General features: G+C 41.4%; 1 protein-coding gene across 2 annotated transcripts in view; it reads left to right on the top strand.

The window, feature by feature from the left end:
* The first annotated feature begins 5,812 nt into the window (after window positions 1–5,812).
* The window catches only part of OTUD7A (OTU deubiquitinase 7A), a 161,715-nt gene continuing 144,121 nt past the window's right edge, over window positions 5,813–23,406 (top strand). For both annotated transcript variants that reach the window (XM_088024970.1, XM_088024969.1), the window contains exon 1: window positions 5,813–5,963. In XM_088024970.1, the coding sequence (XP_087881096.1) occupies window positions 5,813–5,963 (151 nt within the window). The remainder of the gene's footprint in view (window positions 5,964–23,406) is intronic.

The following is a 23,406-nucleotide window of genomic DNA, read 5'->3' as shown; positions in this document are numbered from 1 at the left end:
ACCCGCAGTGAGTCTGTGTCGTGGGCTGCTCGGAAGCCGAAAGTGGCAGACGCATACGCAGGTCGAAATAACAGAGAAGAAGGAATCTCTCAGTGTTATTTTTCATCACTTTTCACATAGCATTTGGAAACCTCTGCTTCTCTCTCTTTTTTGAGACATTTCAAACCCTGGGATATTATAACAGAAAGCGTCCTTACTCACCTAGTCAAAGCACTGTATTGTGCAGGGAGGGGACTGAGCGCAGGCCTGAGGCTCTACAGGAAGTAGTGATGGGGCCACTTTGGCACCAAGAGACTGATTCCAGGGCCCAGCTTCTATTCCCATGCTGCACTGCCTCTCCGAAGGCAAAGTCATAGTGAAAACAGCTTGACACACCTGTTCACCTGTTTACAGGGTGAGACCCTCAGGGGAGTCCAAGGACCAAGGGCCAAGATGCACAGGCACTTGCCAGATTGTGGAGCCAGGATATGCCCCCCCCCGAACCTCACACCAATAGAACCAGGCAGCGTGGGTGCATTGGTTCGTGAAGGTTGCAGGGCCCAGCAGTGCACTAGAAGAGGTGGCGGGGGCAAGTGGGGTAAGTGTGGCCAAGGTGGTCAGGAGCCCGTATCCCCATGGCCCATCCTCCCATGTCACCACACTGCATGACTATGAGGCCTTGGTGGCAGTGGGGGTATTAGGTTTAAAAAAGAAGTCTTCCATATCAGATAAAGGGCTGGTATCCAAAATCTATAAAGAACTTCTTGGGCACCTGGGTGGCTCAGTCGTTAAGCGGCTGCCTTCGGCTCAGGTCATGATCCCAGGGTCCTGGGATCGAGCCCCGCATCGGGCTCCCTGCTCCGCGGGAAGCCTGCTTCTCCCTCTCCCACTCCTCCTGCTTGTGTTCCTGCTCTCGCTGTCTCTCTCTCTGTCAAATAAGTAAATAAAATCTTTAAAAAAAAAAAAAAAGAACTTCTTAAACTCAACACCCAAAGAACAAATGATCTAATCAAGAAATGGGCAGAAGAGATGAACAGACATTTTTCCAAAGAAGACATCCAAATGGCCAACAGACACATGAAAAAGTGCTCAACATCGCTCGGCATCAGGGAAATCCAAATCAAAACCTCAATGAGATACCACCTCACACCAGTCAGAATGGCTAAAATTAACAAGTCAGGAAACGACAGATGTTGGTGGGGATGCGGAGAAAGGGGAACCCTCCTCCACTGTTGGTGGGAATGCAAGCTGGTGCAGCCACTCTGGAAAACAGTATGGAGGTTCCTCAAACAGTTGAAAATAGAGCTACCCTACGATCCAGCAGTTGCACTACTGGGTATTTACCCCAAAGATACAAATGTAGGGATCCGAAAGGGTACGTGCACCCCAATGTTTATAGCAGCAATGTCCACAATAGCCAAACTGTGGAAAGAGCCAAGATGTCCATCGACAGATGAATGGATAAAGAAGAAGTGGTATATATATACAATGGAATATTATGCAGCCATCAAAAGGAATGAGATCTTGCCATTTGCAATGACGTGGATGGAACTGGAGGGGGTTATGCTGAGTGAAATAAGTCAATCAGAGAAAGACATGTATCATATGACCTCACTGATATGAGGAATTCTTAATCTCAGGAAACAAACTGAGGGTTCCTGGAGTGGTGGGGGGTGGGAGGGATGGGGTGGCTGGGTGATGGACATTGGAGAGGATATGTGCTATGGTGAGCACTGTAAATTGTGCAAGACTGTTGAATCACAGATCTGTACTTCTGAAACAAATAATACATTTTATGTTAAAAAAAAAGAAGAAGATAGCAGGAGGGGAAGAATAAAGGGGGGGAAATCGGAGGGGGAGATGAACCATGAGAGATGATGGACTCTGAAAAACAAGCTGAGGGTTCTAGAGAGGAGGGGCGTGGGAGGATGGGTTGGCCTGGTGATGGGTATTAGGGAGGGCACGTTCTGCATGGAGCACTGGGTGTTATACGCAAATAATGAATCATGGAACACTACATCAAAAACTAATGATGTGATGTATGGTGATTAACATAACATAATAATAAAAAAAAAGTCTTCAAGGGGATAGGCAGAGTAACATCTTGCCGTGCAAATGTTTATATTTGAATGTGGCAAAAAAAAAAAACTGTATTTTAAACCCATTCTTTGATCTCTGCATGGAGGACAAGGTACAGAGGAGGTGGTGTGGGCATAAACCTGTACTCTAACAATGGTGAAAGCTTGTCGTGGTCTCAGCATGGTGACCTACCTGTAAAAGTGGAAAAGTGATTTAGACTCAGTTACTCCCAATAAGCAAAAGGTGGAAACAACACAAGCATCCAGCTACAGATGAATGGATGAACAAAATGTGGTATATCCATGCAATGGGCTATTACTCAGCCTTGTTGTGGACTGCCTCTGGGCGTCCCCCCAAAATTCAGATGTTAAGGCCCCAACCCTCAATGTTGTATATAAGGAGGTGGGGCCTTCAGGAGGTAATTAGGTCTAGATGAGGTCATGAGGATGGAGCCCCCATGATGGGATTCGTGTCCCTCTGAGAAGGAAAAAGAGACTAGAGCTCATTCTCTCAGTCACATGAGGACACAGCAACGAGGTAGCGATCTACAAGCCAGGAAGTGGGCCCTTACCAGACACCAGCTCTGCTGACACCTTGATTTCGGATTTCTCAGCCTCCAGATGGTGAGAAATCAATGTCTGTGGTTTAAGCGGCCCAGTCTGTGGTATTGTGTTACAGCGGCACTCATGGACCAAGACAAGCCTTAAAAAGGAAAGAAATTCTGACACCTGCTACAACACAGATGAACCTTGAAGCCGTTATGCTCGAGCAGAATAAACCAGTCATGAAAGGACAAATACCATATGATTTGCTTATACAACACACTTAGAATGGTCAAATTCAGAAACAAAGTCGGACGGTGGTGGTCAGATGCTGGGGTTGGGGGAGAAATGGACATGAGTGTTTAATGGGGACGGAACTTCAGTGGGGCAAGATGAAACAGTTCTGGAGATAATGGTGGGGATGTTTGCATGACAGTGTGAATGTTAATGCCACTGACCTGTACACTTCAAAAAGGTTAAGATGGTAAATTTCATGTTATGAGTATGTTTTCACAATTAAAAAAAAAAAAAGCTAAGTTTCAGTGTATTATTATGGTGTTCATAGTAAGATTTACAACAGCTCTGTAGGGGCACCTGGGTGGCTCAGTCGGTTAAGCGTATGATTCAGTCTCTCGGGAGATCGAACCCTGCATCGGACTCTGTGCTCAGCAGGTAGTCTGCTTGAGATTCTCCCTTCCCTCTGTCCCTCGCCCCCATGCTCTTGCTCTCTCTCTCTCTCTCTCTCTCTAAAATAAACAAATATTTTTAAAAAAATAAAACAGCTCTGTATGGTGAACAGGATATTCATTGAAATATAGATACTTGCTAAAATGAGGAAAGCTGAGACCCACCCCCTCCCTTGCAGAAGCCCCCTGGACACGGGAGCCGATAGTTGGCCAGTCAGAAGGTGCCTTTCGGGCCCAGGAGGGCAACGGCATGCCACAAACAGTTGGCCTCAGATGCAGCCTCACGTGACGAGAAGCAAAGCCTTCAGCTTCTGCCTGCAAATGAGAATAACATGCTCTCATTCTCTGATTTGTCCCCCAGGGAGAAGAGTGATAAAAGAAGAACCCTCCCAGTCGAGGCTCTGGTCCACGGACAGAAGGAAGAAGGCAATCTCCTAATTGGTACCATATACATCAGGTCAAATAATTTTCTTACTTTCTAGCAACACCAACCAAAAACTTCACCCACAGTAAGAGCCACGTGCAAGATGGCATAAAAACAGTGAACAGCTCTGAGGTTACACACCTCCCTGCCTGATGCCCCCTCCCCATGGTCTGGAACCTTAGATAAGCTTATTTCCACCAGTCTTACAAATGCACAGAGGGGCTCAGAGTGGGTAGGCAGCATGTCACAGCTGTTCAGAGTGGCGGGTCAGATTAGGCCAGCGAGCCTGGCTCTGAAGTAGCAGCATCTGTCAGAGAATCTGGTCTCTGCTCCCAGAGCAAAGCATCCGAGTGGTTGTCTGGGAAGAAGGCACAAGGACACTCATCAATAGCATGGGACTTAAATCCACCCCACATCAGGTAAAATTAATTACATACTTAATTAGATGCTTACTTTATACCAGTATAACATTTGCCATGGGCTTTTATATCAGTATAAAATCTATGGTCCAGCTCATACATGTTTTTAGTTTTGTGGGCCTTGTGGTCTCTGTTTTAACTGCTCAACTCAGCCACGTGAAGAGCAACCAGAGGCAACATGTGACTGAATGGATGTGACTATGTTCCAGTACCACTTTATGTACAAATACAGATGGCAGCTCCCACCTGGCCCATGGGCCATCGTTTGCCCACCCCTTACGTATGCGAACCCCGGGATGCATTTCCAATTTATCAGCCATGACCAGGTATCCACCACTGGCCCAGCACTGGTTCCCTGCTGTGAGCCTCCCAGGCCAGGTGCTGGTTGCTTTCTTCCAGCAAAATTGGCGGGTGCATTCTGTGGTCAAGCTGCAGGATACCTCTTGTATGGTTCTAACTGGGACCGTTCTGCCTGGGAAATCTCGCATCCTTATGAATTTTGTCAGACTGTTCCTGTGACAACGACGATTCTTGGAGAGATGACAGATAGCTCAGCAGTCATTTCAGCAGGTTTGGTACTTCAGTCGGCTCTGGATTGCATGGACTCTTTCCTAAGAGCCAAGAGGAGGATGAGAGCCGAGGGAGTGGGTTGGCTCACTGATAAAGCTGTAATTGGGATGTAGTGGGCAACGCAGTTACATTATGGTAGTGTTGCGTGCTTGGTTAACTTGGGAGAGGATTGGAAATCTAGTAACCCCAAATTAATCAATGTGTACGTGGGTGATTTTTTTTAAACAATCTAGTCTATCTCTTTTGTAAATTTTTTATTTAAATTCAATTTAATTAACATGTACTATATTATTAGTTTCAGAGGTAGGATCCAGTGATTCATCAGTTGCATACAATACCCATTGCTCATTGCATCAAGTGCCCTCCTTAATGCCCATCACCCAGTTACCCCATCTCCCTCACCCCCTCCCCTCTAGCAACCCTCAGTTTGTTCCCTATCTTTAAGAGTCTCTCATGGTTTGTCTGCCTCTCTGATTTCATCTTATTTTATTTTTCCTTCCTTCCCCTATGTTCATCTGCTTTGTTTCTTAAATTCCACATATGAGTGAAATCATATGGCATTTGTCTTTCTCTGACTGACTTATTTCACTTAGCATAATAGTTCCATCCACATCATTGCAAATGGCAAGATTTCATTCTTTTGATGGCTGAGTAATACTCCATTGTCTATATATACCACATCTTCTTTCTCCATTCATCTGTCAAGGGACATCTAGGCTCTTTCCATAGGTTGGCTATTGTGGACATTGCTGCTATAAACATTGGGATGCAGGTGCCCCTTGGATCACTATGTTTGTATCCTTTGGACAAATATCTAGTACTGCAATTGCTGGTCTGTCTTCTTCTCAGTCAGCTGTCATTGGAATGGACAAATGTAAGGTCAGAAGCACTGGAGTTGGTTCTGCCCCCCAGGCTCATATGGTATGCTCAGAGGGATGACGCTTGGGTTTGATTTTTATTCAGTGTCTTACCTGAAGAATGGGGCCGCTGTCCCACACGGGCAGAAATGGTTTCAGCTCTCCATTCTCTGCGTGCGTGCTCACTCGCGTGCACTTTTGCCACTTACCTCCCCTCTTACAGCACTGTGGCTCCTCTCTCCTTTCTTGCAGATGGATGGTTTCTAGCCTGCTTCCAAACCCCACCTCGGCTGAGTGTTGGGCAGCCCTTCTACATGATCCTATGACTCTTGATATGGACGCAGTCCTGTCAGACTTTGTTCGGTCCACGGGGGCAGAACCTGGTCTGGCCAGAGACCTGCTGGAAGGTAAGTGGGCCTTGTCGTCCCCACGCCACTCTCCTGGGCAGAACAACCTCTAACCGGTGAAAAAAGATAAGATTTTTGTTACCTGATGGTGGTGGGACTGGGCTCATTAAGAGTTAAAAAAAAAAAAAAAAAGGTGTTGATGATGAAATAATTTGTGTTATTCTTGGCTTTATTTTGAGTACGGAATCAATTACTCAGCTCTCTGCAGTAAAACTGCAGAAGGCATTATTAGCTCAGCTTTGCTTTGCATTAAAGCTTAAAGACAGTCAAAATTTATCAGAAATTACTTTTTTAAAGGAAATATATAACAGAGCAAAAATAGTAGAACATTGAAGACAACACTTTTGTTGGAGAACTGAACATTTCTTATCTCTGTTGTGGCTGAGACAAAAATACTTTAGGCGAAGAAAAACCATGTAGTAGCCAGTAAATAGATGGTAACAATTCATACTCAAGAAGGCTGAATTCCTCCTTAAACCTTAAGTGTAGATATCATTTGTTATGTGGAAAATGTGCGATTTCTGTCTCAGGCTCTAAAGTGTACTTACTTTGTCTATTTTTAAAATCTTTTTGTGTACTTGTGTGTGGTGGGGTAAAGATGAGAGGGGGGAAGAGCCTGTCATAACTTCTCAGAATGAACAAATGTGTCAGAGAATTTGTAAATGATTTCTCTTGGCTTGAAATGTATAAACTGCTGTTTATGGAATTAGCTAATACTTGGTTAAGTTATTCTAAGTCACAATTATCCCTTAGTTCACTTAGGAAGTAATATGGATTACTGCACATTTGTATGATGGTGGAGGTAACTATTCAAATCCCATGGAGAACTAGGAACTACCTCTTCAAGGTCTCTGAGAAAATGCCAGCACGGCAGCAACAACAGTGTCAATTTTAACTTTCCCTGCAGCTCCCAGAATTTCAAACAAACTCAGGGTTCAGAATAAAAATGCGTAGCGAATGTTTGTGATGCACGTAAATCGAGGTGCAATTCTCACCACCCCCCGCAATGCCAATTGTTGATCCCCTCCCTGACGGTCCCCCTGCGTTTCCTCCCTGAAGTGAGCAGCCATGCAGAGAAGCAGGTGCAGAGTGAGGTTGGCAGCAAGAGCTGGGGCCAAACCCAGACCCAGCCACTTACTGGCTCTGCATCACAGAGGGCAGATTACTTTCTTCCCTTAACCTCAGTTTTTCCTGTATATCAATCCTAACCCTAACCCACCTTCCAAAGTGATTGTGCACATTCGAAGCCATGATGCCAAATGCTTGCTGGATGACCCACGGGCAGCAGAGACTCCAAAAGCAGTCGACGAAGATCCCGTTTGTCACGGCAGTGGCACTGACTTGCTCTGAATTATCTGGATAGCCTTAAGTAGGAAATGAGAGTTGTCAGCCCTTTTCTTCCTTAATTTTATATTTTTAAATGAAAATACCAAAAAATTGACCTTTTGGGGTATAGTTCTAAGAATGATGCATAGATTTATGTTATTACTAACACTCTCAGACACAGAACCACCTCGGCCCCCAGCCCCCATTTGCCCCCCTGCTGTGTTTGATCGTCATGCCCTGTCCCACCCTGTCCACTGGCAGCCACTGCTCTGGCTCCTGTCATATTCGCTCTGTCTCTTCCAAGAATGCCATATAAATGGAGTCATGCAGAACCTAACCTTTTGAAACTGGCTTCTGTTCACTCAGCATCACTATTTTGAGATTCATGCAAGTTGTGCATGTCAGCAGTTTGTTCCTTTTTATTGCTAAGTGCTACCCATCCTAGAGATGGACCACAGTTTGTTTATCCAGTTACCTGTGCAAAGGGAGTTTCAGTTGCCTCTGATTTGGGGCAGTTATGACTAGAGCTGCTCTCAAATGTGTATTTGACAACCGGGGCATCTGTGAACATCATTTAAATTCTTCCACGGTGCACACACAGGAGTGGGATTTGCTGGCTTATATGGTAACTGTATGTTTCACTTTACAAGAAACTGCCGAACTCTTTTCCAGAGTGCTGAACCATTTTGCATTTCCCCAGCAATGTAGGAGAGTTCCGGCTGTTCCACGTCCCCATCAGTGCTTGGTATTTCTTTTCTTTTTTATTATTTTCTCCATTATCCTAGGTGTGAAATGGTATTTCTCCATCACTTTGGTTTTCATCTCCCCACTGACTAATGATGTTCAATGTTTTGTTATTATTCTCCATATGTATCTTCTCTTTGGTGAGATGTTCATTCAGTTCTTCTGCCTATTTCTAAATGGAGTCATTTGAATTCTTGTAGTAGAATTTTGAGAGTTCTTTATATATTCTGAGGATAAATCATTTGTCAGAGATGGGATCTGCAAATATTCTCCTCCAGTCTGTGTCTTCACTTCTTATCCTCTTGCAGGTACCCTTTGCAGAGCAAAAGTTTTTAATCTTGGTGAAGTCCAATTCATCATTTTTTCTTGTATGGATCATATTTCGGGTGACATGTTTAAGAACCTTTGCATGACCCAAGGTCGTGAAGATTTTCTCTGAGGTGGTCTCTTAAAGGTTTTCTACTTTAGATCTCTGACTCATTTTGAGTGGATTTTTTTAGACTATCTGGGCCAGAGCTCATTTGTATACATATGGGGCTTAAATTGTTTCAACACCATTTGCTGAAAAGATTATCCTTCCTCCGTTGAATTGCCTTTGCACATTTGTCAAAAACCAACTAAACGTATCTGTGGGAAGCTAATTCTTTTTTTAAAAATTTTTATTGTTATGTTAATCACCATATATTACATCATTAGTTTTTGATGTAGTGTTCCATGATTCATTGTTTGTGCATAACACCCAGTGCTCCATGCAGAATGTGCCCTCTTTAATACCCATCACCAGGCTAACCCATCCCCCTACCCTCTAGAACCCTCAGTTTGTTTTTCAGAGTCCATCGTCTCTCATGGTTCATCTCCCCCTCTGACTTACTCCCCTTCATTCTTCCCCTCCTGCTATCTTCTTCTTTTTCTTTTTTCTTAACATATGTTGCATTATTTGTTTCAGAAGTACAGATCTGTGATTCAACAGTCTTGCACAATTCACAGCGCTCACCATAGCACATACCCTCCCCAATGTCTATCACCCAGCCACCCCATCCCTCCCACCCCCCACCACTCCAGCAACACTCAGTTTGTTTCCTGAGATTAAGAATTCCTCATATCAGTGAGGTCATAGGATACATGTCTTTCTCTTTCACTCAGCATAACACCCTCCAGTTCCCTCCACATCGTTGCAAATGGCAAGATCTCATTCCTTTTGATGGCTGCATAATATTCCATTGTGTATATATACCACCCCTTCTTTATCCATTCATCTGTCGATGGACATCTTGGCTCTTTCCACAGTTTGGCTATTGTGGACATTGCTGCTATAAACATTGGGGTGCATGTACCCTTTCGGATCCCTACATTTGTATCTTTGGGGTAAATACCCAGTAGTGCAATTGCTGGATCGTATGGTAGCTCTATTTTCAACTGTTTGAGGAACCTCCATACTGTTTTCCAGAGTGGTTGCACCAGCTTGCATTTCCACCAACAGTGTAGGAGGGTTCTGTGGGAAGCTAATTCTTGATGCTGATTCTGATCCATTGATCAATATGTCTCTTTCTCTGCCAGTACTTGTCCATCTTGATTAGTATGGCTTCGTGGTGAGTCAAAGTCAGCATGATTCTTCTAGCCTTATTTTTCTTTTTCAAAAGTGTTTCAACTATTCTCTTCCTTTGCCTTTCCATACAAATTTGAGGATCAACTTGTGTCTCTCTCTAAAATTTCCTGCTGGGACTTTGATTGGAATTATGTTAAATCTGTAAATCAATCCTATATTTTGCCTTACAATCAATAAAGTCAGTGTAGCCACTGACTTCATGTAGGATGTCTCTGAATTATTTTATCAGCATTTTGTAGTTTTTAGCATATAGATCCTATACATGTTTGTTAGATTTATATATAGGGGTTTTTTGAGCTATTGTAGATGGTATCAGTTTTTTTTAATTTAAGTTTCTAATTGTTCATTATTAGTATAGAGAAATATAACTGATTTTTGTGTGTTGCCCTTGTATCCTACAATCTTGCTAAACTCAATTATTTGTCCTAAGGTATATGTGTATGTATACACCCTCCTCATGCATGTGTGTGCACACGTGTGTGTGTGTGTGTGTGTGTGTGTGTATTCCTTTGGATTTTCTGCATAGATGGTCATGTTGTCTCTGAATAGAGATAGTTTTATTTCTTACTCCAATGTATATGCCTCGTATTTATTTTTCTTGACTTATTGCACTGGCTAGGACTTCCAGGAAGTAGGTAAATGGTAGTGATGAAAGAAAGCATCCTTGCTCTGTTCTTGATCTTAGGATGGAAGCAGTCCCCCCAATAGTCTTTCACCGTTATGTAGAAAAGCTGTAGGGTTTTTTTTTTAAGATTTTATTTATTTATTTGACAGAGAGAGAGCACAAGCAGGGAGAGTGGCAGGCAGAGGGAGAGGGAGAGGGAGAAGCAGGCTCCCCGAAGAGCAAGGGAAGCCCGATGTGGGGTTCCATCCCAGGACCCCAGGATCATGACCTGAGCCGAAGGCAGTCGCTTAACCAACTGAGCCACCCAGGCGCCCTAGCTGGAGGTTTTTGTAGATGTTCTTTATAAGGTGGAGGAAAGTCCTTTCTTATTTTGTTAAGAGATTTATCATGAATACGTGTTAAGTTTTTCAAATGCATTTTCCATGTCAATTGATATGATTAATTGGGGTTTTTTTCCTTCTTTAAACTGCTAGTAAAACAGATTATATTGATTGCCTCCTAATAATAAACCAGGCTGTCAGCCATTATTTAAAGATTTTTTTTTACTGCACGTTTTTCTTTTCTGGGACTCAGATGATAGGAGTCTTAGAATTTATTATTGTCCTCAGATCACTACAATTCTTAAAAAAAAAAAGATTTATTTACTTTAGAGAGAGAGAAGAGGGAGGGGCAGAGGGAGAGAAAAAAGCAGACTTCACAGAGTGCAGAGCCCGAATTGGGTCTCAGTCTCACAACCCTGAGATTATAACCTGAGCTAAAACCAAGAGTCAGACGCTTAACCAACTGCCCCATGATCATTACAGTTGTTCACCTTCTCAGTCTTTTATCATCTATTGTTCCAATTAGATCATTTCTATTAATCTATTTATAAATTTACTATTTCCTCTGTCAGCTCTATTTTGTTACTGAACCCATCCAGTGAGTTTTTTATTTTGGTTGTTGATTTTTTTTTTTTATTTCTAACATTTCCACTTGATTCTTCTTTATTTTTTTCTGTTTCTTTGCTGAGCCTCTCTGTTTTTCAAGAGTGTCCTCTTCTGTTGTAAAATATTTATAATAACTGCTCTGAAGCCCTTGTCAGATAATTCCAATATCAATTTCATTTCAGTACTGCTATTGACATGTCTGGTTTGGGCGTGGAGGAGAGCTGTTTGGTTTTTTTGTATGCTGAGTAAATTTGGATTGTATTTCTAAACATTTTGGATATTATGTTTTGAGACTATAGTTGTTTAAAATTATGGCACATGTTATTTTTGATTTAGAAGGCAATTGCCCCAGTTGGTTTCAGACCAGAAGTTCCAGGTTCCCCAAGACTTCTGTGCATTGTGGTTCCAAGGTCAACTGTATTTGGATCTGTCTCATATGTGTACCACCTAGTGGACAGTCTGAGACCTGGGCAGTAGTCTGTCCCATATTTCACTACTCAAAGCCTCTGGGATCTGTTTAGAGTCAGATTCATACATGTACAGCTCAGGGGTAAACCCAAGAGTTCACAACACTTTTCACAAACAACTTTAAGGGGTTGCTTTCCCAAATTTCTGCTTCGTTGTAATCTCCTCAATTGAGTGCTGGGTCCTTGAGCTTTGTTTATTCTCACATTCCTACAGATTTGATTTGACTGCGCTTAGGTCTGAACTAAGCAATCAAAATCCAAAATGAAAAAAAAAGTCATGGGGTTTACCTCTGGGGACCATAACTCCCGTGATTGAAGAAGAAGATTTCCCTGTTTCCCAGTTTTTATTTCCTGCAATCCCTCATTGCTGCCACAAAATTGCTTCAGGTCTGGGACACTAGAGAACTGAGAAAATTTTTTGAGGAAAAAAAGATAAATGAGGGGTTTCTACATGCTCTCTGAACATTAGAGACCCCTTTTCTGCTTCTGGGGGCAGAGCTAGAGGGCTTTTCCTGGAGCTAATGCCCGCTTCTGGGTTTGGGGCTACACTGAGTTCACATGGGGGAGACTGGAAAAAAAATGATCAACTCACCACCAGTTCTGGGGTACTTTGAATTACGGTCTTCTTCCCCCATCTGCCTGCTCTCACATACTTCTCTGAGTCTCCCAGAAGCTGCTCCATGCACTCTGTCCTGATGGCCTGCTGCTTTCAGCAGGAGAGATGGGGTGCAGCGTCCTTGCTCCAGCTCCCCTAGGATGGAACCTGTCCACTGTCTTTACCAGTGGGGACACTACGGTTACATATGTATGTTGGGCTCTTTCAGGTGTGAGAGTTATTTGGGTCAGGATTTTTCCAAAAGCCTGTGTTTCAAAGAATGAAATCTTTTCCTTGTGATCTTGCTAAGGGTAAAACCACATGGTGATGGTAGGAGCTGGGTGAAAAAGTCCATGAGCCCTCTCTGCACTGTTTTTTAAGCTTCTTGTGTTTTTAATTGCTGATTTCAAAATAAAAAGTTTAAAACACACATAGAGTGATGGGAATCACAAGAGAGCAGAGGCCAGCCAATGAGGAGAAAAAATAACGTAGGTTGACAAAGACCCTGGCAAAAAAAGACAGGACAGGGAGAGAAGAATAGAAAGACAGGATGGAGAAAATGCACACTGACCTGCCTCCGGTGAAAGGCGCATCCTTACCTGGCTGTCTGATCCCTTCACATCTGCCTATTGCACGTTGGCAAAGTGGTCTTTCTGAAATAAGTTCGGGTTGAGTGATTCTGTTGCCCCCGATCCTTTAATATCCCATGTCACCTGTAGAATGAACTCCTCTACGTGGCACTCAGTTCCTTTCAGCCTGTGCCCCATTCCATCCCTTCCACCTCATCTCTGGTAAAATTCTTCACCATCCTTTTCCCCAGACACACCACGCGCCCCTGTGCTTCAGCTTAAGCTCAGATCACGTGCTGCCCACACTCTCTGCACACACTCTGTCTCACTCTTGAGACTGGACTCCTCTTCCAGGTTGGTGTATGAGCTCCATGACAGCAGGGACGATAGCAGGTTTTGCTCACTGTGTCCCTCCAACACCCAGTACATGCCAGTCCCTCAGTGGGATGATCTGGCTGCTGGGCACACAGCAATAAGCAACCAGATGAAAATCCTCATCCTCATGGAGACAGACAATCAGTAGCATAAATAAATTATGTAGTATTTTAGTGGATAGTGCTATGAAGAAAACTATATCAAAGGGAGGGGAAAGGGGGTATAGATGTGGATACAATTTTTAATTAGGGTTGTCAGAGAAGGACTCATTAATAAAAACAGGATCTGAGCAAAGATTTGAAGCATGAGAGAGTAATGACATAACTATCTGGAGAAAGATTCTGTTTCCAGCAAGAGCTGGAATTAATTGGTCATTCTTTGCCATTCCTCAAACCTTTGTAGACTTCTATTGTCACATATGTTTGATTTTGTCTTATTTTATAATTGATCACATACTTATTTTCTCATTAAATTAGATGTTCTTAAAATCAAAGACAATAACATTGACAATAGTAGTTAGCATTTATGTTGCATTGTTATATGCCAGACACTAGGCTCTTTGAATGTGATGTCTCATTTAATACACACAGTGAATTAGAAGAGTGTTAGATTTCCCATTTTATAGGCAAGAAAGCTGAAGCTAAGAAAATTCCCTAAAGTTATACATCCAGAACATACCAGAACCAGCATTTGAACCCAATCGTGTCACTCAATGCCAGGTTATTTCTGCAAAAATGTCTACAATTTATCTTCACGCCCACTGTCCTTCCGGAGTATAACAGCACTTTGTTGTTGCTGTATGCACTCAAAAGAGTTTTAACTAACCACCAAAGGGATGTTTTAGTAACCCATTTTATGATGTGTCTAATTAACTTTTCAAATAAAATATTACTTTAATAGACCACAAAACTATTCAAAAGATAGAACTAATAGCTAACAATCAGATGCCAAACACTATCTGGCCACTTTAAAAATGCTAAAAGCTAGTTAAAGAGATTTTTGAGTGGCCAAACACATGAGTTGTTTATACAGCATCCATTCCCTTCTTAAAGATAAAGCAACTCTCATGCTTTTATAATAACCATGAATCTTAGGCCTTGAAGCTCTACCAAGATATTCTTTCAGTGTACCCAGGCCTTACTTTTATTGCAACCCAAAGAAAAAAAATCCTCAAATAAACAGCCAAGTTGCATTTGGGAAGAATATTAACTGGAAATTAATATCTCACATGTCCCTAGTATAATCCTTCAGAATCCTTGTGGAATTTGCAAAGTTAAGGAAAATAATGGCAACTAAGTTAAATTGTATTCTCCAAAATATATATATGGAAGTTGTCCACATACTTTAAGATGCACGTATATTTACCAGTTGAGTTGAAATTTGACAACTAAAGTACTTAGAGTTGTTTCTGGGGAAATACAACCTTTTCTGCAATCCTGGGCCCCTTAGAGTTGAAGTATATATGGTTTGGAATGTTGCATATGGCGTCCTTTCTTGGTCCAGCTCACACGAGAGGTAACTCCCAATAACCTACCAGCCATATTGACAGGCTATTCCATTAACATTTACATCTGGCCTATGAAAACTTTTTCACAATTGGGGACAGCAGCTGCTGACTTGGATAACTGTAATAATGCCCCAAAGAGTACACCCCAGAAATGGGGAAGGGGATGAAGGCAACCGAGAGAAGAATGTATTTAGTAAAATTCTCACATTAGCCCACCAGCTGTGTATGGGATCTGCCCACAACAAACCCACATAGTTGCCTGTGGAGCATTCAACAGAGTGGACGAGATGAAATTGGAAGTGGTAGGGCAGAGGGCAGAGGAGCCAAAGGGGACTCTGCCTGAAGACTGGCCAGTTGCCGTCACTGACCCAAGACTTAAACACACAAGAAACTGAGGTAGGCTTCAGAACAGTTACTCTTTTCATTAAAATGAGAAAAGTGTTCCAAGGCCAGATATCCCAGGTGTGTGTAACCAGAGCATTCTTTCTCTTCAGTCAAGCTAGATCTGAAGCCCAGTCTTGAACACATGCCATCCGATTTACCAGAAGAATTCACTGCTATAAGTTTTTCAGGTTTGCATGATTAGAAAACTTGAGTGGGATCATCCTTGGGTCGGAACGAAAAAGTGGCCTGGTGACCTTGAATCCTAAGCAGGAGTTAGAGGAAGAGAAGGTCTGAAGGGCTCTGGCCAGTGAGTCTAGAAATACTGTAATGAAGACACTCACTGCTCTCCCTGCTGTCCTGCTCCCACTGGGGAGAGCTCTGCCATTACACTAGACATATTTAAAATAATACAGCCAAAAATAAAAAATCCTGTTCAGGATCAGACTTCCAAGATGACTCCTCTGGTCTGGCCCCATTTAGGAAGACACATACTCTCTTTAGATAGGGGAGAGTGTTTAAATACTCTTGAAACAAACTGAGATCCATTACAACCATGTGTGAGGAGTTTCCTTTTGGGATGCTAATCAATGAAGTAGATCTTATTTCCCTCATTTCCTTTCCATTAGGGTAGATTGTAACCCTGGGTACCATCATTGGCCTATTTTATTGGCTTTACCCAAGAAGCTCTCCCATCTTGGCTACTTGAAATGAAATGTTTCCTCTCTGGAAAGCCAGTCATGTCCAAGACAGTCTTTCTCAATGGATATCTCCACCTGGGCTATCCCATACCCCCCACCTTTTGGGGTCCTTCCACCTTGCTTTGCTGATGTGCACATTCCTAAGAGGCTTCCGCCCAGTGCAGTCAGTAATGTGGACTGAAATCAATTGTGTTGAAGAGGGAGGGTCAAGAGAACAACATCCTCTGGTGGAAGATCCTCTGATATTGTGGCTCAGAATTGGAGTCATAAAAGTTAAACATTTTTTGAGGTAAAAAGTAGCTGTGCAAACCAAAACCGATTAAAAATTGGGGGCAGGAAAGGGGAAGATGCTACATATCAAGAACTCAAACGTAAGCAAAAACAATGATGTGGTCAGTCTGCAAGCATGTATTGAGGGCCTCTGACCTGAATGTTGGAGATCCAGTATGGAAGAAGGAAAGGCTGTACCTTCTGCCCTCAATTACTTAACAACCCCCTGCTATCACAGTCAGGTAAATGGCCAAAATGAGGGGTCCAAGAGGAGAACCCAGGCCTGCTTAGGGTGGTCCAAGATGATACCATAGGTTGCTGAGGCTCAGAAGTGGAATAGGAATTTACTAGGCAGAAAGGTGTGTGTGTGTGTGTGTGTGTGTGCGTGCGTGCATGTGTGCGTGTGTGCGTGTGTGTGTGTGTAAGGCTGGGGTGTTGCATATTCCAGTCAGAGGGAAGAGCATTTGCAAAGGTTTGGAGGCATAAAAATCAGAAAGAGAAGGAGCTCAGTATTGTTGTGTCACAGACTATGACTAGAGGGGAAATGGCAGGAGATAGATGAGACTGTGTGGATGGACACATCTCAAAGCGCCTAGTGTTCCATACAGAGAAGTTACCTTTTAAGCAGTGAGAAGCACTGAAGGGAATTAGGGAGGTCACAGGAAACATTATGAGACTAGAGTGCAAAATAGATTGTATCCCGTTTCTGAATCCTAATTGTCTATGGTTCTGCTTGAAGAACTATGCCTGCCAAAAGCATGAGGAGCATGAGGGTCAGAGGGAAAGGGGATCATTAATTAGCCACAGTCCTCATGGTAGCAACTGGTGGTACCAGCATTTATATCTCTAAACCAGTAAGGAGATTTCTCCTACTTTCCAGGCAAGGGATAATGGGCAAATGGCATGAAATGCCATCTGTGCCTGTACATTGGGTCAGTAAGTTATGGGATCAGCCTCCCAGTGAGCTGGTTCCTTCAAATTCCCACCGTGATCAAGCATGCTTTGGGGAATCAGTCTCACAGACTGCCTCTGGTTGCTTCCAAGACATGGATCAAGGACAAGATTGGAGGGGCCATTTCTCATTATTAAGAGCCCACTTGATCAGCCACGCTGTACTCATATGAAAGCTCAGGGGTGACCTGTAGTCTGAATGAATGGGATGTTTGCTCATGGCACCAAGAATTGAGGAGGGTCCTCTAGCTACTGGTCCTCAGTTGCCCTCATTCCTCTGGGTTGCTTTTATCCCATTAGCAGACACCCCTCAAGTCTGGGGCTCCCCTTGGAGCACTGAATTTGTGGGAAGGTGAGACCAGGCTTGTGTGTAGCCACAATTTTTTGGTGGTACCTAGCATTTTATATATATATAATCATATCACCTGCAAGTAGTGCTACTTTTCCCTTTATGAATCAGAAACCTTTTATTCCTTTTTCTTGCATGATTGCACTAAGATTTCCAGCACTATGCTGAATAGAAGTGGTGAGAATGGACACCCTTGCCTTGTTTCTGATCTTGGAAGGAGAGTTTTTAGCCTTCCGGTGTTGAGTATAATGTCAGCTATGGGGCTTATCATATATGATCTTTATTATGTTGAGATATATTCTTTCTATACACAATTTCTTGGAAGTTTTTACCATGAAAGGATGTTATATTTTGTCAAATGCTTTTCTGCCTCTATTGAGATTATCATATGATTTTTATCTTTCATTCTATTAATGCAGTGTATCACATTTATTGATTTGTGTATGTTGAACAATCCTTGCATCTCAGAGGTAAATCCCAAATGATCATGTTGTATGATCTTTTTAATGAACTATTGAATTTAGTTTGCTAATATTTTGTTGAAAATTGTTGCATCTGTATTTATCAGGAATGTTGACCTCTGGTTTTCTTGCAGTGTCCTTATCTGAATTTTGTATTAGGTTAATCCTGGCCTCATAAAGTGTGTTTGGGAGTATATCCTCTTCTTCAAATTTTTGGAAGTTTTCAAAAGATTGGTGTTAATTCTTCCTTAAATGTCTGGTAGAATTGACAAGTGAAGCCATCTGGTCCTGGACTGTTCTTTGTTGCAAAGTTTTTGATTACTGAACTATACCCTTACTCATTATTGATCTGTTCAGATTTTCCATTTCTTCATGATTTAGTCTTGGTAGGTTTTATGTCTCTAGCAATTTATCCACTTTTTTTTATATGTTCTCCAATTTGTTGGTATATAACTGTTTATATGGTCTTGTACGATTCTTTGTATTTCTGTGGTATCCATTGCAATGTCTTTTCTTTCATATCTGATTCTCCTTATTTGAGTTCTCTCTTTTTTTTTTTCTTGGTAAGTCTAGCTAACACTTTGTCAATTTTGTTTATCTTTTCAAAAAAACAGCTCTTAGTTTCATTGGTCTTTCTATTGTTTTTCTGATGTCTATTTTATTTATTTCCACTCTGATTTTTATTTCCTTCCTTCTATTAACTTTGGACTTAGTATTTCTTCTTTTTCTAGTTCCTTGGGGTATAAAGCTAGGTTGTTTATTTCAGATCTCTTTTTTTTTTTCTTAAGGTAGGCATTTATCACTATAAAATGCCCTCTTAAGACTGCTTTTGTTTCATACATAGGTTCTGATATGTTGTGTTTCCATTTTCATTAGTTTCAAGATTCTTTTTCATTTTCTTTATGTTTCTTCTTTAACCCAATGGTTGTTCAGGACATGCTGTTTAATTTCTAAATATTTGTGAATTCTCCAGCTTTTCTTCTATTGTTGATTTCTTGTTTCATATCATTGTTGTCAGAAAAGATAATTGGTATTATTTTAATCTTCTTAAATTTGTTAATATTTGTTTTTTGACCTATCATATGATCTATCCTAGAGAATGTTTATGTGTGCTTGAGAAGAGTGTGTTTTCTGCTGCTCTTGATGGAATGTTCTGTGTATGATTGCTAGGTCAACTAAATCTAAAGTATGATTCAAGTCTAGCCTTCCTTGTTGTTTTTCTGTCTGGATGATTTATCTATTGTTGAAAGTGGGGAATTGACATCCCCTACTATTATTTTGTTGTTGTTTTTCTCCCCTCTAATCTGTTAATGTTTCATGTATTTAGGTGCTCCTGTGTTGGGTGCATATGTATTAAGTACTGTTATATCTTCTTGATTAATTGACTCCCTTACCATTATATAATACCTTCTCTGTCACTTGTTACATTATTGGTGTAAAGTCTATTTTACTTCATATTAGTATAGCTACCCTTTTCTCTTTTGATTTCCAAATCCACAGAATATCTTTTTCCATCCCTTCACTTGTAAACTATGTGTATCCTTGCAGCTGAAGTGAATCTCTTATACGAAGCATATAGTTGGGTATTGATTTCTTTTGGGGGGGGAGGCTTCCTACTTATTTTTTTAATTTTTTATTGTTATGTTAAACACCATACATTACATCATTAGTTTTTGATATAGTGTTCCATGATTCCTTGTTTGTGCATAACACTCAGTGCTCCATGCAGAGCGTGCCCTCTTTAATACCCATCACCAGGCTAACCCATCCTCCCACCACCCTCCCCTCTAGAACCCTGAGTTTGTTTTTCAGAGTCCATCATCATGTTTGGTCTTCCCCTCCAATTTCCCCCCTTCATTCTTCTCCTCCTGCTATCTTCTTTTTTTTTTTTTCCTTAACATGTATTGCATTATTTGTTTCAGAGGTACAGATCTGTGATTCAACAGTCTTGCACAATTCACAGCACTCACCATAGCACATACCCTCCCCAATGTCTATCACCCAGCCACCCCATCCCTCCCACCCACCCTCCAGCAACCCTCAGTTTGTTTCCTGAGATTAAGAATTCCTCATATCAGTGAGGTCATATGATACATGTCTTTCTCTGATTGACGTATTTCACTCAGCATAACACCCTCCAGTTCCATCCACGTCCTTGCAAATGGCAAGATCTCGTTCCTTTTGATGGCTGCATAATATTCCATTTTATATATATACAACTTCTTCTTTATCCATTCATCTGTCAATGGACATCTTCGCTTTTTCCATAGTTTGGCTATTGTGCACATCACTGCTATAAACATTGGGGTGCACGTACCCCTTCAGGTCCCTACATTTGTATCTTTGGGGTAAATACCCAGTAGTGCAATTGCTGGATCGTAGGGTAGCTCTATTTTCAAATTTTTGAAGAACCCCCATACTGTTTTCCAGAGTGGCTGCACCAGCATGCATTCCCATCAACAGTGGAGGAGGGTTCCCCTTTCTCCGCATCCCCGCCAACATCTGTCATTTCCTGACTTGTTAATTTTAGCCATTCTGACTGGTGTGAGGTGGTATCTCATTGAGGTTTTGATTTGGATTTCCCTGATGCCTTGAACACTTTTTCATGTGTCTGTTGGCCATTTGGATGTCTTCTTTGGAAAAATGTCTGTTCATGTCTTCTGCCCATTTCTTGATTGGATCATTTGTTCTTTGGGTGTTGAGTTTAAGAAGTTAGTTATAGATTTTGGATACTAGCCCTTTATCTGATATGTCATTTGCAAATATCTTCTCCATTCTGTCGGTTGTCTTTTGGTTTTGTGGACTGTTCCTTTTGCTATGCAAAAGCTCTTTATCTTGATGAAATCCAAATAGTTCATTTTTGCCCTTGCTTCTCTTGCCTTTGGCGATGTTTCTAGGAAGAAGTTGCTATGGGTGAGGTCGAAGAGGTTGCTGCCTGTGTTCTCCTTTAGGATTTTGATGGACTCCTATCTCACATTTAGGTCTTCCAACCATTTTGAGTCTATTTTTGTGTGTGGTGTAATGAAATGGTCCAGTTTCATTCTTCTGTATGTGGCTGTCCAATTTCCCAACACCATTTGTTGAAGAGACTGTCTTTTTTCCAATGGAAATTCTTTCCTGCTTTGTCAAAGATTAGTTGACCATAGAGTTGAGGGTCCATTTCTGGGCTCTCGATTCTGTTCCATTGATCTATGTGTCTGTTTTTGTGCCAGTACCATACTGTCTTGATGATGACAGCTTTGTAATAGAGCTGGAAGTCTGGAATTGTGATGCCACCAGCTTTGCTTTTCTTTTTCAACATTCCTCTGGCTATTCGGGGTCTTTTCTGGTTCCATACAAATTCTAGGATTATTTGTTCCATTTCTTCAAAAAAAGTGGATGGTATTTTGATGGGGATTGCATTGAATGTGTAGATTCCTCTAGGTAGTATTGACATCTTCATAATGTTTGTTCTTCCAATCCATGAGCATGGAACACTTTTCCATTTCTTTGTGTCTTCTTCAATTTCTTTCATGAGTATTTTATACTTTTCTGAGTACAGATCCTTTGCCTCTTTGGTTAGATTTATTCCTAGGTATCTTATGGTTTTGGGTGCAATTGTAAATGGGATCAATTCCTTAATTTCTCTCTCTTCTATCTTGTTGTTGGTGTATAAGAATGCCACTAATTTCTGTGCATTGATTTTATATCCTGCCCCTTTACTGAATTCCTGTATGAGTTCTAGCAGTTTTGGGGTGGAGTCTTTGAGTTTTCCACATAAAGTATCATATCATCTGCAAAGAGTGAGAGTTTGACTGCTTCTTTGCGGATTGGGATGCCTTTGATATCTTTTTGTTCTCTGATTGCTGTGGCTAGGACTTCTAATACTATGTTGAATAGCAGTGGTGATAGTGGACATCCCTGCCACGTTCCTGTCATTAGGGGGACAGCTCTCAGTTTTTCCCCATTGAGAATGATATTCGCTGTAGGTTTTTCATAGATGGCTTTTATGATATTGAGGTAGGTACCCTCTATCCCTATACTCTGAAGAGTTTTGATCAAGAAAGGATGCTGTACTTTGTCAAATGCTTTTTCTGCATCTATTGAGAGGATCATATGATTCTTGTTCTTTCTTTGGTTAATGTATTGTGTCACGTTGATTGATTTGCAGATGTTGAACCAACCTTGAAGCCCAGGGATAAATCCCACTTGGTTGTGATGAATAATCCTTTTAATGTACTGTTGGATCCTATTGGCTAGGATTTTGGTAAGAATTTTTGCATCCATGTTCATCAGGGATATTGGTCTGTAATTCTCCTTTTTGATGGGGTCTTTGTCTGGTTTTGGGATCAAGGTAATGGTGGCCTCATAAAACGAGTTTGGAAGTTTTCCTTCCATTTGTATGTTTTGGAACAGTTTCAGAAGAATAGGTATTAATTCTTCTTGAAATGTTTGGTAGAATTCCCCTGGGAAGCCATCTGGCCCTGGGCTTTTGTTTGTTGGCAGATTTTTGATGACTGCTTCAATTTCCTTAGTGTTTATAGGTCTGTTCAGGTTTTCTCTTTCTTCCCGGTTCAATTTTGGTAGTTGATACATCTCTAGGAATGCATCCCTTTCTTCCAGGTTATCTACTTTGCTGGCATAGAGTTGCTCATAATATGTTCTTATAATTATTTGTATTTCTTTGTTGTTGGTTGTGATCTCTCATCTTTCATTCATAATTTTGTTGATTTGGGTCATTTCTCTTTTCTTTTGGATAAGTCTGGCCAGGGGTTTATCAATCTTGTTAATTCTTTCAAAGAACCAGCTCCTAGTTTCGTTGATCTGTTCTACTGTTCTTTTGGTTTCTATTTCATTGATTTCTGCACTGATCTTTATTATTTCTCTTCTCCTGCTTGGTTTAGGCTTTATTTGCTGTTCTTTCTCTAGCTCCTTTAGGTGTAGGGTTACATTGTGTATTTGAGACCTTTCTTGTTTCTTGAGAAAGGCTTGTATTGCTATATACTTTCCTCTTAGGACTGCCTTTGCTGCATCCCAAAGATTTTGAACAGTTGTGTTTTCATTTTCATTGGTTTCTATGAAGTTTTTAAATTCTTCTTTAATTTCCTGGTTGACCCATTCATTCTTTAGTAGGATGCTCTTTAGCCTCCATGTATTTGAGTTCTTTCCGACGTTCCTCTTGTGATTGAGTTCTAGTTTCAAAGCATTGTGGTCAGAAAATATGCAGGGAATGATCCCAATCCTTTGGTACCAGCTGAGACCTGATTTGTGACCTAGGATGGGATTTATTCTGGAGAATGTTCCATGGGCACTAGAGAAGAATGTGTATTCTGTTGCTTTGGGATGGAATGTTCTGAATATGTCTATGCAGTCCATTTGGTCCAGTGTGTCATTTAAAGTCTTTATTTCCTTGTTGACCTTTTGCTTAGATGATCTGTCCATTTCAGTCGGGGGTGTTAAAGTCCCCCACTATTATTGTATTGTTGTCAATGTGTTTCTTTGCTTTTGTTATTAATTGCCTTATATAATTGGCTGCTCCCATGTTAGGGGCATAGATATTTACAACTGTTAGATCTTCCTGTTGCATAGACCCTTTAAATAGAATATAGTG

This window comes from Eumetopias jubatus, unplaced genomic scaffold (assembly GCF_037043125.1).
Source record: "Eumetopias jubatus isolate StellerSeaLion01/CBP00866 unplaced genomic scaffold, mEumJub1_p1.0 scaffold_7, whole genome shotgun sequence".
In the NCBI taxonomy this organism is placed as follows: domain Eukaryota; kingdom Metazoa; phylum Chordata; class Mammalia; order Carnivora; family Otariidae; genus Eumetopias; species Eumetopias jubatus.
The sequence above is the reverse complement of the archived record's forward strand: the minus strand, read 5'-3'. Positions and strand labels throughout refer to the sequence as shown.